A 15,362-nucleotide genomic window follows, 5' to 3' on the forward strand; every position below is an offset into this window, starting at 1 on the left:
CTGGCAGGAAAAAAACCTGCTGATGCTTGAGCCCATCATGGCCTCTGCTGCCACCCCGGCCCTTTGCCCCAGGAGTACTGCACTATGTGCACTCTGGTCGGCACTTGCTCCAGGGCATCCTCACAGCAGCTCAGCTCCCTCCCTGCTTCCCCTGGCTTGGAAAACTTCACCTCCACTCCCTTTCCTGGAGTGACAAGTGATGCAAGTTACTAGGAGAAATGGGGTCTCCTCACTGCGGGAGGTTGATTGCTAGGGATAGCAGGCAGGTAAAGAGCTGGCCTCTGCAGCACAGGGAGAGAGATTTTGAAACCCTGCATGTTTCTTGGCAAAAACAGTCTGTATAACTTGGCTTTGACTTTGTTTCCTATTTTAAAAATATTTATATATCGCACTGGCCTACCTCAAGTTAGTGTCTAGGCTAAGATCAGTAGTCTTGGGCCGAAGGACTATTTTTCTCTAAAAAATCAGGATTATTGGATCAAGATCATTATCTCCTTTAACAACACGGATTTACAGAATTGCTCCCTTGTCCACTGGAGGATTGACCTTGGAACAGGAGGAGGGTTCAAGGCAATCCTCCATGTCAGTAAGATTAAAACCGAGGCTGGCTAGTCAGCAAGCATTAGCTGACCTGCCACTTCCAAAGCACATGCTACATGCCAGCCAAAGCAGCTGCAGCTCTAAGAGCAACAGGGAAGGCTGGGCCCTAAGCTGGGGGAGAGGTGATTTCTTCCAAAGTGTGAGAACAGTGGGCTCTGCCATCCTTCCAAAAGCCATCTTCCATCTCAGCAAAGAGGTCATACCCTGAAAAACCATGGCTGAGCTCTTTTCTCCCCCAGAAATACACTGCCAGGGAGATGGAGAGGGTCTGGAGGAAGCCGCTGCGGCTGCCTGTGCCAGGCATGTCTGGGGGCACGGCACATTCCACTCCCCGGCAGTAGCAGTCCAGCACGGGTGCATTACAAGCCAGGCTTTCAGAAGCAGTTCTTTCATCTGCAGAGCTGGCTCTGCAGCAAAGTAGATCAAGGAACTGATCTGGATTAAAAACCCAGCAAAGAAAAAGTTATTTTTAGCCCAAATCAGTTTCCTGACTAGTTTACCACAAGATTCCACCAATAGTTGTGCCCACACACCTCAGGAGGGCAATACAATGGTGGGAAGAAACAAGGCTAGGGGAGGCAAGAGGAAACTGTTTAAATCTGCATTACTGCTTAGAAAAATGCTCATCAGATGGCCCAGGGTCACTCAGTAGCCCAGTGAGTTACTCCACTTCCTCTTTCGAGGCTGACACTTCCAGCTTGGCTGGTCTCCCTCTGCCTGCAGGTTTCTCCCTCTTTGACTGTGTGCAGAACCAAGAGCACAAAGCGATACAAGACCACAAGCTTCAGCTTACCCCGCGCAGGTAGTTAGCCTGCACGATGTTCTTAAGCAGAATATGGGCCATATTGCTGTGCTCATAATCTGCTTATTCCCATCTTGAGCAAAAGTCTATACTCTCTTCCCCCAGTGCCAAGTTATTCCCATCAGGCAGCCAGCACCAGTGTTTGTTGAGGCCTTGGGTGGTGGTTGTTTTTCTTCCTGTTCTGTGCTGTTTGATGTACCATAACATACAGTGTCTCCAAAACTAGATACTGCCGTCTTCCTGGCTCGCTTTACTTGCAGAGACCATGAGCTCTGCATGTCTGAATCTGTCCTCAAGGCTGATAAAGATTTCTAATGGGTTTCTCTTTCTTCTCCAAAAGGTCTTTATTTGACTTCTTGTACTTTTTTTCCCCACCCCGTATAGTGAGCTGGACTATTACGACTCTCCCAGTGTCAATGCCAGGTGCCAGAAGATCTGTGATCAGTGGGATAATCTGGGTGCCCTAACCCAGAAACGTAGAGAAGCCTTGGAGGTGAGACATGTTACAAGTTGGACCTTTGGGATTACATGGGTAGGTCATTTTGTGGGAATCAAGCTGCAGTGGGCATGAGCAACCAGTTTCAGCTCTTTTGTGCATGCCTAGAACATCCCAGACTGTAAACGAGGGTTACATTTCAGTATATTTAGCCTGCTTTTTCCCTTCCAGCCAAATTGTGGTGCCATTTGTTTGCTCAGGCTATTGATTTATTTCTACTTTTCTGTGTTTTGTAATTTCGTTCTGCTTAGAAAGACTGTCCTTGTTTTGTTTTATTTCAAAGGACCTCAGATTTTTCCCTCAGAGGAAAAAATCCATCCTGTGTGTAATCTCTTAACAGCAGAGAGACTTTTACTGTAGTACCATCCTGGGAGCACCAAGGAGGTCTGAAAGGAAGGAGCAGCTCAGACAACCCACATATCTATGTGATTATTCTTCTCTAACCATCTTTCCTGATTTTCTTTCTTTTTTTGTGCATGCCCAGAGGACAGAGAAGCTACTGGAAACAATTGACCAGTTGTACCTGGAATATGCCAAACGAGCTGCCCCTTTCAATAACTGGATGGAAGGGGCCATGGAGGACCTGCAGGATACGTTCATTGTTCACACCATCGAGGAGATCCAGGTACAGAGCAGTCGTTTGCACCAGTCGGGCTGGGATAGAGAGAAGTCAGGGGTCTCCTGGATTCCTAGTGGTGTCATATTTGTAGGTTATGTTCTGGTGCTTCTGCTCTAGTGAGTGAGCCTTAGCAAGAGAAACAATAAGGAGTATGTTTATCCTTGATTTCCTCCAAAAACCTGGATCTGAATAGGTATGAAACATGCTCACACCATCCTAGCTGGACACAAAGAACTGAAAGTGGATTTTTCAGTGTAACTCCAGAGTGTTATTAATGAAAGCCTGAAAATTGAGAGAATCTTTGAGGGTCTTGTGCGGGTTTTTTTTAACCCACATGAGCAAAGCTTAGTGCTGCTCACAGGTTCTGCAGGTCAGTTGTCCCGTGTAATGTCATGTCCAGGTCATTTGGTCCTATGTGATAGGATGTGCCATGAGGGCACATGTTGAGCTGCCAGCTCGGTTTCGGTGCTGAGCACAAGAAAAATCAGAATTGTCCACTTTGGTGGTGGATTACCATTTGAAGCGGAAGTTGTCTTGCCTCCTGCAAGACGACAGAGACAGTATCTCAGTTTTCCCCCTTCTGAAAGGGTGTTATGAAAGCAACTTGAGGTACCTACGGGTAATTTTCAGACCTTTGAGAGCAGGAATTACTCTTCCCTGGGTTGCAGTGGCAACTTCTATTTCTCCTGCTTGATGGGCTCATGAAAAGAATCCAAGTCAGCTCTTTGCAGGAATGGCTGACAGCAACGTGGCAATCAGTGAGGCAGCGAATGGGAGACCAACTGAGGACGCTATGTAGCCAGGGGGGCGGAGGGGTAGTGAAATAGCCCTAGCCTAGTATCAGCTCTGTTACTGAGCTGCTACTTGTTTCTTCCACCCTTCCCTCCTGAACAAAGGGGTTCATTAAATCTTTCATAATGCAGAAAAAATCTGAACAGCATTTAAACACTTCCATCATCTCTTTGTGACTGTTTGCAGTATCTTTTCCAGCCCCCCAGACTTGCATTACATCTCTATGGCCACTGCAGCAGCTGCAAAGTAATGAGTCACTGTGTAAGGAAGCAATTTTACAAAAAGTAGTTACTATGTGTGTGTTGTAAGAGAGGGGTCAATCATGTGGTTTACTTTCATTCCCTCTTCTGTCCACACTGTTCCGTCGATTATCCCTGCACATGCCTCTCTGTCCCCCATTCATTTTGCTGCCTCTTTCCCTGGGTTTGCTTCCCTAGTCTTGATCTTCCAGGCTTCTGGGATTAAGTACCTTACAGGCCTGTAGAAGCAGTGGGAGATGAGCCAGGACCAACTGGCTTGTCAGCTGTCCACAAACTACCAGCAGGCGTGCCCCCACCATCGGTCCTTGGAGCACAATCCGGGCACGACAGCAAGACTGGGAACAGAAAGGGCCTGTTGTGTTCAGGGAGAAGGAGCTGTTTTTCAGCAGCAGGAGCATATGTTGCCTGTGCGAGTTTGCTGTTGGCTGGAAGTCCTTTACCTAGTTCTAACTGACTCTGATAAGACTGAATCTGACTCTTATTATTCATCTGGACTTACCTTAGGTGTAGAACTAGTACATACATAGTAGGAGAAGAAAAACATGGCGCATTTACAGTAGTGAGACATGACTGCTTTAAAGTAATGCTAGTAGTCAGATCTTCTTCCCAAAGGGTCTGACAGGCAGTCACTGAGCGGTGTTGGAGAAATAGTTCCCCCTAAATTATGAGCCAGAATTATTCCACCATTTTTTGGGACGTGACCTCTGTCCCTGGTCAACATGGGACAGAAACAGAGGAAAAACGAGACTTCACATCATTTAACTACTCAAAACAGCCTGTTTAGTGATGCTGAGAGAACCTGAAAAGTGTATTAGAGTAGCCTGCTTTGTATCGGAATATGTAAGCTTTTGCAGTCACTTCTGCAGGGATACATTTGCTGAAGAGGCTATTCAGTGACTAATGCTCTTACCCTCCCTTTGCTTCTGCCTTCCTTCTGCAGGGATTGACCACAGCCCACGAACAGTTCAAAGCCACTTTGCCAGATGCCGACAAGGAGCGACAGGCCATCCTGGGAATCCACAATGAAGTCTCAAAGATTGTCCAGACATACCATGTCAACATGGCAGGAACGAATCCTTACACTACAATCACCCCACACGAGATCAATGGCAAATGGGAACATGTGAGTTCTTTCTAACCTTGCAAGTTAGTGTGGGAGGATGCCACTGCTCAGTCGCTGGGGCCCCAGGAAATGGATTATTTACTCTTCAGTTACTCTCTCATGCTTACTGCTGAGGTTTGTTGGGGGGTTTTTTGTCATTTGTTTTCGGCTCAATTACCATGTGCTTGGAAAGTCGAAGAGATCTTTCATATAAATGTCTAAGGGGTGTCAGATCCCTTTTACTTGCTATTTTTATAATGAAAGATGCTAAATTAAAAGCTTTAAGGTTTTCAGTCCTCAGTTGACCTGACAAGCAAGTAAGTATGGCATGTGAGTCAGTATCCTTTTTCACCATTCAACCCTTCACATGTTTTATCTCCACAGCCAAGTAGCCTTCCCTTGCTGTAATCCTAAGAGAGCAGCTACTCTCCATACCAGCTGTGCTGATGGTTCTTACTACCAAGCAAGATCACCAAAGTCAGATCTGAACAGGGTCCTGCAATTCAGTTAACATGAGCCACCAGAAACCCAAGTAGTGAATGGAAGCTTCTGGTCTTCCATGGCCAAAGATGAGTTTGCAGCATGCATCCTACAGCAGATAGGATTCACGTTCCATGAGCCTTCCCACTGTGTCCTAAACCATATGACTGCTTGTTTTCAGTGCAAACACCCACTCCTCCCTTCCTTGCGGCAATTTCTACATTTACTATACATGTGCCTTTGTATGTATAAACGGCACGCTTTGTTACTCTTTGCTGTAGGTGCGGCAACTGGTTCCCAGAAGGGATCAAGCCCTGATGGAAGAACATGCTCGGCAGCAGCAAAATGAACGACTTCGTAAACAGTTTGGTGCACAGGCCAATGTCATTGGACCCTGGATCCAGACCAAGATGGAGGTAGTGCTTTGCTCATTTTGAAACAGTCTGTTTTCTTCTGTGATCTTCACTGATACTCTTATCCGTGGTCTTTCTTGACCACTGTCACGGTCATTCTTCCTTCAGGTTACAGCAAGAGAAACTTTCATAGAAAATATGGAGAATCCCAAGATTGATATCGGTTACTGAAGTGCTTGTACTTTTCTTCCCCTAACTCTTTAATACAGAGATAAAAAACATGACTTAAAATGGGGAACACTGGTATTTTAATAGAGTTGTGTTTATATGCAGCAAGTTAAAGACCCTACATCAGAAGCATATTTTGTGTAACTGCTTTCACAGCAATGGTCTTGATACACATGACAAAATAAATACAATTAGCCTAGCAAACATCAACAGAGGAGACATATTTTTAAGGGACATCTTCTCTCTTTAGGTAAGATTTGAGTTAAAGGAATTGGAGTTGATGAAATGGAAAAATATGAAGCTATTACTGATGGCAGGAGCTGTAAAGAAGAGAGCAATTACAGAAATATGTCTGTATGAAGGGACTAAGTTAGTGGCAGATAGTACATCAGAAAAAGATCTGGCTTGGTACATTACTAGCTTATGGACTGCAGTTTCCTTTTTTTTTTTTTTTGTATCCTTGTATTAGACACATCTCATGTGACTCACCTCACTTGGAAAATGTTCAGGGCTCTGCTAAAATTTTTGCTGACACTGTTTTGGCTCATTTAAAGTAACTGCTCCATGAGTTTTTTTGGTTTGTGGTTTTTTTTTTTGAATCATCATCCTGTGTGAGCATGAAATAGCTGCAATAAATGTCAGACATGTTGAGGCTTGTCCTTCCAATGGGGTCTAACTCCTTTGGCTTTGCTAATGCAGGAGATTGGCCGCATTTCGATAGAGATGCATGGGACCCTCGAAGACCAGCTCAACCACTTGCGGCAGTATGAGAAAAGCATTGTGAATTACAAACCAAAGATTGACCAGTTGGAAGGAGATCACCAACAGATCCAGGAAGCGCTTATCTTTGACAACAAGCACACCAACTACACCATGGAGGTAAAAGTTTTGGCAGCAGATCAGCCAGCCTCATCTGCTGTGGCCAGTTAGCATCAGCCACATCTAGCTCTGGCAACGTGTTGTGGTTCTCAGGAAAATGGAGAGCTTGGCAATGTGGCCAAGCATGCAACAGCATGTCACTGAATTTTTTTTTTTTGCCTTGCTATACTTCATGCTAATCCATTCCAATGTACTTCCAAATAAAGACAGTAGAAATAACCTGAATGACATCAACAGTATTGCTTGAAAAATTGGCTGGTCTCATTTCTCCTGCCATCCAATTGTGGCAGCCTATTAGCTGGGATTAGAAAGACCAGGGAAGTGCTGGCAATTTTGAGCTGCCACAGCCTGGCAAAAGAAAAAAGTCCAAGAAAAGCTTTTTAAAATTGGAGTCTGGCTTTCTGTTGACAACATGAGGTTTCTTGGAATCAATCTGAGTTCAACATGAGTCCAGCAGAACACAGACAAGCTTTGAAACTTGTCTTTTGGTTTCTGGCCAGCTCTCCATTAAGCAACAGCAGAGGCAGTGGAGCACTAGTGTCTTCCAAGGACTGTGGTTTATTTATTTTCTTGGTAAGGAGAGTTTTCTGCCCAACTACATCCTAGAAGCACTGGGTTTGATTCTCATTTTTGTTAAAGGCCCCCAATATGTTGCTCTGACAAGGCAAAGGAACTTTGCAATAGGACCAAGACTTTCTTGAGAACAGGAATTGGCCTCTTCAATATTTTTTTCTGTCAAAATTCAGATTTTAAACATCTGATTGGCTCACACTGCAGATGAGAAGGAAGCTTTTCTGAGCAAATGGACTTCTCCTGCCTTGGCCACCAGGATCATTTGGTTTGCAACAAGTGGCACATTTGATCCACTGGCCTCAGAGGCAGAAGAGCTAATTTAAAAATTGTCCTGTCCTCTTTTTCCAGCATATCCGAGTGGGCTGGGAGCAGTTACTAACAACAATTGCTAGAACCATCAATGAAGTGGAAAACCAGATTCTGACCCGTGATGCCAAAGGAATCAGCCAGGAACAGATGAATGAGTTCCGGGCTTCTTTCAACCATTTCGACAGGGTAAGTCAGTGCTGACTGCAGCTTGGTAAACTACAAGCTTCCATGTAGACTGCACAGTGCAATAAAAAACAAGCAGTCACTGTGGTAAAACTAGATCAATAGAAGATGTTTCATTCTTAGAAACGCCACTCCTGTGGAGCAGTCATTCCTGTGAAGACTGCTAAGTCATCATTAGGCTGGGAGGAGAAGTATATCTTCACAGGAAACTAAGTTTCCTGGTAAAGCTGAAGTATGGAAAAGTTTGAAGGCTTATTTAGGAAATTAGACTTTTACCCCATCTTCTCCAGAGAGCAGATTATTATCTTGATTTATAAAATTCTCTGGAGCAGCTGTCCTGCACTCTGACATACCATCACATAAACCTGTATTGAAGAAACCAGTATTGCTCTTGTATGGAGCAAACAGGAGGATCTATTCATACCACGGCATTGCGTGATGTAGATAAACCCTGATGTAAAGTCTGCCTTGCCTTACTGTGGAAATACATGCCAAGGCACTAACGGGTGCAGTAAGAAAGGAATTCCTTAAAGGAAATTCTCCTCCCCTCAACTTGCCAGCCTGTCTGCAGCTCTTCCTTCTACAACCCGAATCACAAAGGTGTCATGCAGGGAAGCAGAGACAGCAGCCCAAGCCTGAAACCGGCTCCATTATCAATCCCTTCAATGTTGTCTGGGAATCTATGAGCAGCCTGCAGAGATACTAAGTCAGTGATGCAAATATAGGTTGCTGTCCACCACTTGCTGCACCAGCCAGACTGTTTGAAAGGTCTCCAGAGAACAGGGCTGCAGCCTGCCCTCAGAGATTGGCAACACTTTCAGATTGCTGAACACTGGCTATTTCAGCCCTTCTCTAGCTGCCTAAGAAAAACGAAAACCATGGCTTCTTTTCTTAGCAGAGGGAACCATACAGCCCTGTAGATTTTATATTTTCACCTTCGTATCGCTTGCCCCTTCCTCCACAACAGTCTGAATGATAATGCAGAGAGAACATGGGCTTCCCATCTTCAACTGTGTATTTGATTTATGAAGGCTTAACGCTGACTTTAAAAGCTGATTTTTTGAGGAAAGTCGCTTGGAATTGGTCCCACCATCCTGTCTGTAGCTTCCTTGATCTGGCCAGAGATGGTGGTGGCAGGCAGGGGCTCTTCAGTGCTTGGGGGCTGTCCTGAGCTAAAATTCTGCAAGGTGGATGGGGATTCTCAGTTCCTGTGGTAGCTTGCATATAGTTTGATGGGTACGTCTAAACAGTGGGGGAGCGGGGAATGAGCAAAGGGAAGAGCAGCTGCCAAGCTGTGCTGTGCTGTACAGCAGTGCTGTTTGCAGAGCTGAGCACTTGAAATAGCTTTACCAGTCAAAGCTCCACCTCGTGCAGGTCTCATAAATACAGCCATAACACTGTTCCCCTGAGCTTCAGCTGTTTTTCCTTGTCTGTTCCTGGGATGCCCTGACAGCTAAGCTTCCTTGGGTGTGTTGCCAAACATACCTGTCCTCACCTACTCCTTTAGTGAGACTTTTGACTAGAAGATTAAGGCAATGCTTCCCACTGTCTCTGCCTGCTTACCTGCACTCTGGGTTACTAGTGAAACACAGGGCTTCTGGCACTATGGATAACAAGCAGTGACGCAAGTAATTCACTTGGGAGATGGAGATCTTGAGGCTTCTGAGCATCAACTGTTTTTGTCGTCCAAATGCTCTCAAGATGTGATGAGCATCTCTGAGAAGGAACTGTTCCAAGAGCATTTTTATCACATCCTGAAATGTCATTGTGATATCTAATGTTGTGCACTTTTTATTTTTCTTCCCTGTCTTTCTATCTGCATGTCATTCTTCCTCTCCCTCTCTCCTCACCCACTGCATGGTGCACCTGTTTGTTGTCCTCCCTTTGATCTTCTCTGTGTCTCCCTTCCTTCTGCCCCACACCGTCACCCCACTGGCACTGCATGTCCTGCTGCCTGGCACACCGCATAACCAGGACCACTCCGGCACACTTGGCCCTGAGGAATTCAAAGCCTGTCTCATCAGCTTGGGTTACGATATTGGAAACGATGCACAGGTACTGAATGCTAGTGGTGAACACAGCCAGATGTTAAACTGTGAAAAAATAACAGTTTTTTCCTTTCTTTTCTTGTTTGTCTTAATCCATCTGTCATTGCTGTTCTTGTGTTTGACTATATATACATCACTATTCTATACTACTACCTCTCTAAATGTACTTTGGTATCTATTCCTTCTTAATTCCCCAATTGTTTGTCTTGGGAGAATTCCTTTTATGTCTTCAAACTATTCCATTTACTTCTGTGTCACTTAACGCTCCTTTTCTTGTCCATCCCTCAATCTGTCTTGCTTGATGTCTTCATTCCTTTTTTTCACCATCAATATGTTCTTATGTGTAAACTGTTCCATGTCCAAAACCACCTTTGCTTCTTCATGGTTTCACAAACTACCTTTCCTCTGTTGTTTTTCATTGTCCTGTAAATCCTTCCTTCCTTCCATCTTCTCCCCCCTGAAACTCATTCTTTGTAATGTCTCCTGTGGGTTCATTTCTCCTTGGACTGGTCTCGTTTTCTCTCTTGGCTTTTTCCATCTTTGCATCATTCCCTGTAGAAGAAGACTGGTATGATGGATTGTGAAGATTTCCGAGCCTGCCTTATCTCCATGGGTTACAATATGGTAATGTAGAGCCCTCTGTAACTCCTGTTCAAAGCGATTCTTGTAGGCACCTTCAAAAATAAAGGGAGAATGTGTAGTGAGTCAAGGTAAATACAGCCTTATTTTCCAGAATTATCGGCAATAGATGTTAAATCTAGTATTAGTTCTACATGTAAAATTCTTGTCTCGCAGCGGTAGCTGAAGGTAAAAAAAATGGAAATCATTGTCTCATTCCTGTGTATTTCAAATAAGAATTATATTTATCAAACTGTGTAGCTACAAGTGGAAGAAACAATAAACTTCCTCGTATCAGTACCTGCGCTCTGCACAGCACACACAACCTCCCCAGCCCTAAGTATCAGTTGAACTCATCTGGAAGTATACACGACCTGATTTCTGAATACACTCAAACACTGCACCTCTCATTCCTGCCATTTATTTCACATCTCTCTTCCTGTACATGTAAGTAAGTTCAGGTTCCAGTCATCCTCCCCATAGCTTTTCCCTCACCAGAGTACCTGCATATTCAGAACAGTACCATGTGGCACCTTGAGAGGCACGATAACTAATAGGAAGAGCTTCACTGAAGACTGATGCTCGTGAAAGGGCAGAGGAGTGTGGTGCAAAAATATTTAGCTGTACTCTCAGTATCTTTGCTCCTGATGTCAGGCAAAGCAGTGTTTATTCATCTTACTCATCAGCCCAGTATAAATACAGACTTCAATGTAGCGTGCCAAGCCACAGTAACATTTGATTAGATACCTTAATTACTCTTGAAGGTATACTGGTTTAGATGTGTTAGAAGAGCCTGTTCCCAGGAGAAGACGCAGCTCTGCTCTCCCCTCCTCCTTACCTGGGGAGGAAGGAGTCCCAGAGATGACAATAGATGATCTTCCGTTTATATGCAAAAAAAATGCAGAAAACTACACTACAAGGTTTTGGCTTCTGTAGCAAACTTCTCTGTAGGATCTTCCTTGTAAAGGCTACTTCCCTGGGCTACTCCAGATATGTAAGTCATCCTTTCCAATGTCTGTCTAGTTCAGATGAACCAGATACTATTAAAGACCCAGAGACGTTTCTTCTGGTGTTTTCTATTCTGGCAGCTGAGAGAACTGTAAAAGTTCTCTTTTAGTAAATGAAAGTAAAAGGATTTGAGGAATGCAGATCTTCAAATATTGCTACAGACATCTAGCATGACATGTATTACATAAAAATTTGCGTGTTCCCCTGAAGTCTGTGTGATACTGTTCCCTGATAGGAGCATTGTCCTAGAGCTAGATGGAGCTGGATGTTATCCTAGGGCACAGCTGAGAATATTTTAGTCCAAAGGACAAATGAGTGGGAAGCATTTTATACATAAGAGCAAGCTAAAAAAGAATATCCTGATTAAAAAAAAACAGAAGTGGTTTCTATTTGGCTTTGTTTTTCTAGCTGTGAGATATGCTGCTGAACAGTTTCTCCCCACTTTCATAGCACTGCCGCCCAAATGTCCAGGCTTACGTGACTCTCTTGTTCTCCAGGGAGAGGCAGAGTTTGCCCGCATCATGAGCATCGTCGACCCTAACCGCTTGGGTGTAGTGACGTTCCAGGCCTTCATCGACTTCATGTCCCGGGAAACAGCAGATACAGATACGGCTGACCAGGTTATGGCTTCCTTCAAGATCCTGGCTGGAGATAAGGTCAGGCTCCACACCTTCTTTTCCTGCATCTGCATTGCTCCTGCTTTCCTTTTTCTCTCTTGTCTCCGAGAGAAAGTGTCGAGGGAAGCACTCTCTAGCATGGAGGGTATTTTCACAGGAACATTGTGCAGTGCTGGAGGAGTGCAAGGCGAAAGTGTGGGTTAATGAGCAGCCTGCCAAGGCACTCGAAAGTCCTGTTCAGCTGTCAGTCAGAACTTTGCTGCCCACTCTTGCTTTAAAAATTTAATTAAGAGCTTGGTTGCGATTTGTTATTTTAAAATGTGTGAACAAATTCAACAGATGGTTCTTGATTAGTCTTGAAAAACTATTAATTACTGACAGCTGTAAACCTGAGATGATCTTTCTCAGATATACGTGTCACTATCAGTTGTTATACAATCAATAGCAGATTTTCATTGAGGATATGCTGTGTCTGCAAGAGGAGCATCTGTTAATCATAGAAATTGGTCAAAAGTAGGAAAACTCACAGGATGATACTAAAAGTATTACTTTTCTGAATTTGCATCATCAGTGCAACCAGCTGATAAAAAAGATTATTTAATCTTATTTTTCTTATATAACATCCCCACTAATCTTTTAAGGAATTGAACAAATATGTACATGCAATATTAATATATCTGTATTTGCTAATGATTTTATTAATCTCACTTGAAATGTAGGACACCATTTCTCAGATTGTAATGAGTTGCCCTTAAATCCAGTACTGGTTTCCATGTTTCACTAATAATCTTTTCATAATCTGTAGTGTAGAAACCCATGATATCCATCCTTTAGGCATCTACCTGACTGAAGTCAGTCCTATTGCCTAAAAATTCCACATTATTCAGATGAGCTAATCACTGAATAAATCGGTACTTTTGGATACAGTATTACTTACTAACTCTTTTACTCTGTACAGTACATTAAATATATTTGTCAGTGTTTAATATGCTCTAGTGACTATAACATGAATCAGACAGTATTTCATTATGAAGAAAAATACCTCTTACTCACTCCAATCATTAAACTGAAAGGCAAGGGGGGGGGGAGAATAAAAAGTCACAGGAGAGAGAGCGATGTTGTGAAACCTGAACCATTATTCAGACGACTGCAAATGCCCATGAGTCAGTTAGCTAAAGACAACACAGTGGTTAGCAAACAGGCAGCTACTGTTACTTACTGCATGGAGAGAAGCCAAGCTACCTCAGCGCAGCTCAGTGAGTCTCCAGAAGCCGAATTCACGTAAGAAGTTTTGCTCGTTTATTAAAAATGTCTGCTGTGAAAGGCAAGGATTGTTGGGGGAACTGTGGAAGCAATACAGAGTGTTTGCCTGTCTGCTGTCTGCATTGGTGCCACCAACCAGAGCTAGTGGGGACAGCTCCTTTCCTTGCTCTGAAGAGAGGGAACGGCAACTCCCAAACAGCACAAGCAGCTGTTACCTCCTGCCAGTGAGGGACAGGATCCAAATGAATTTTCTGCTTCCTCCCATTTGCTTTCAGCAGGACCTCCACTATCAGCGGGAAGGCACAGTCTTACACTAACAACTTACCTTACTTACCTCCAGGTCTTTTCTTTAGGTGTGCCAGCATCTCTCCTGCAAAAGCAATATTTCTCTCCGTTGTAAAAAACATTTTCTTGTCCAGATGGTAGGGAGTGACCAGAGAGCTCCCTGTGTGGGTGTACAGTACTAGTCTAGTTGTTGGGGTCCTGCCCCTGACTGTTCGTCTGCTGCCCTGGGGGGACAGGGGGTGGTTGTCCCTCTGAGGAAGGTCGGTTTTCTGAAAGTAACGATCGCCTTATCATTTGTCCTCATTGCAGAACTACATCACTGTGGATGAATTACGGCGGGAACTGCCTCCTGATCAGGCTGAATATTGCATTGCTAGAATGGCACCCTACAACGGCCGTGATGCTGTACCCGGTGCCCTTGACTACATGTCCTTCTCCACGGCACTCTACGGCGAAAGTGACCTTTAACTTTTTTCTGTCCCACCACACGCTCCCTCCCCTCTCCCCCGTCCGACACGCCCTTCTTTCTCTTTGCAAAGCAGCCTCTGCTCCGCTCTTTTTTGTGTTTCCCCGTTTTGCTTCAGATAACAGATCACATTTTTAAGTGGGGGGGAGGACATTGACATGGCACCGCCTACCTTGCCCTTGAAATGACAGTTTACAAAATTATTTTGTGCAAAAAAGTTAAGTTTTAAAAAGAACAGACATATTTTATTATAGAAAAAGGTATTTTTCTCCACCAGATTGAAACTTAAAAAGAAAATGTTAAAATATTGCACCAAATATTTTTTGTTGTGACATAAAGTCGAGCACAATGTTACATTCCATCCTTTCCAAAAAGAACCAAACAACAACAAAAAGCCACTTGTTCTGTTAACTTTTACATTTGCGTATGTCTCTTTTATCACGTTTATCTTGGGAGGGGGGAAGGCACACAAGTGCATGTGTTTGCTGGTTCACTCATTTCATGAAAATATTTTATGATAAACTTTTGAAATTGCTGTGTTTTCTAGGGAAAAAATAATGTACACAGCTCATGTTTTCATATTTAATTAAAAAATACAATATGCCTCCTATGTTTATCAGTGCACAACTTTTTTTGTTGCTGAGAGTTGTCTGGTTTCAGAACATGAAGCTTAAGAGTTGATAACTTTGATATTGCTTGTCACAAACCATATTAAAAATTTCTTGTGATAACAAATCTAGACTTTATTCATTTGTATAGTAAAATTGTTTAATCCTATTTAGTTGAAACCACAAACACAACAAAGAGAATCCAAAATTAATGTTTTTTAAATTGAAATTACAATATTTTAAAGGTAAACTTGCTTTCCCCCTTAACCTTGTCATTCTTGTTGAACGATGTTGGAATTTTCACAGCTTTCTTACTACTTTAAATTAACGTCTTATATAATTTTTAATTATCCCTGATACACCCACATCTCTAGGAACAATATCCTTGTTACTCCTTAAAAACCAGCACAGAACTAGTTATTAGACCAGTGCAAACAAACAACCGCCGCATCTTGAACCATCTGTGGAAAATTTCTCCACTGTTCTATGCTCAGCATTGAATATCTCACTGCTCTTGATATCACATCTTCTGACATTATAAATTCTTCCAGAGCCCTCAAGATCATCTTTGTACTGGACATTCAAAAGAAACTAGCCTTCAGAACAACTCCTTTGGGAGCCTTAATGAGTCATAAAGTATACTCACACACGCACGTGCCTGAAAATCAGCAAAGGGAAGGAGCCTAATCCCTTCCCAGCCATCTCCTATTAAAGGTGCATTTTCTGCCCTCCCGCAACTTTTTTAGGAAACGTGGAGTTAGGAGCAAAAAACT

General features: G+C 43.4%; 1 protein-coding gene across 6 annotated transcripts in view; it reads left to right on the forward strand.

Moving 5' to 3' along the window:
- ACTN1 (actinin alpha 1) overlaps positions 1 to 14,716 on the forward strand; it is a 97,417-nt gene extending 82,701 nt beyond the window's left edge. For 2 of the 6 annotated variants that reach the window (XM_076344823.1, XM_076344824.1), the window contains exons 13-22: positions 1,787 to 1,895; positions 2,383 to 2,523; positions 4,510 to 4,692; positions 5,433 to 5,567; positions 6,432 to 6,611; positions 7,533 to 7,679; positions 9,651 to 9,731; positions 10,283 to 10,348; positions 11,848 to 12,006; positions 13,825 to 14,716. In XM_076344823.1, coding sequence (XP_076200938.1) covers positions 1,787 to 1,895; positions 2,383 to 2,523; positions 4,510 to 4,692; positions 5,433 to 5,567; positions 6,432 to 6,611; positions 7,533 to 7,679; positions 9,651 to 9,731; positions 10,283 to 10,348; positions 11,848 to 12,006; positions 13,825 to 13,983 — 1,360 coding nt within the window. In that variant the 3' untranslated portion in view covers positions 13,984 to 14,716. The remainder of the gene's footprint in view (positions 1 to 1,786; positions 1,896 to 2,382; positions 2,524 to 4,509; positions 4,693 to 5,432; positions 5,568 to 6,431; positions 6,612 to 7,532; positions 7,680 to 9,650; positions 9,732 to 10,282; positions 10,349 to 11,847; positions 12,007 to 13,824) is intronic. The other 4 variants (XM_076344819.1, XM_076344820.1, XM_076344821.1 and 1 more) reach the window with 2 other exon arrangements.
- Positions 14,717 to 15,362: the final 646 nt, after the last annotated feature.

Source organism: Aptenodytes patagonicus, chromosome 7 (genome assembly GCF_965638725.1).
Source record: "Aptenodytes patagonicus chromosome 7, bAptPat1.pri.cur, whole genome shotgun sequence".
Taxonomy (NCBI): domain Eukaryota; kingdom Metazoa; phylum Chordata; class Aves; order Sphenisciformes; family Spheniscidae; genus Aptenodytes; species Aptenodytes patagonicus.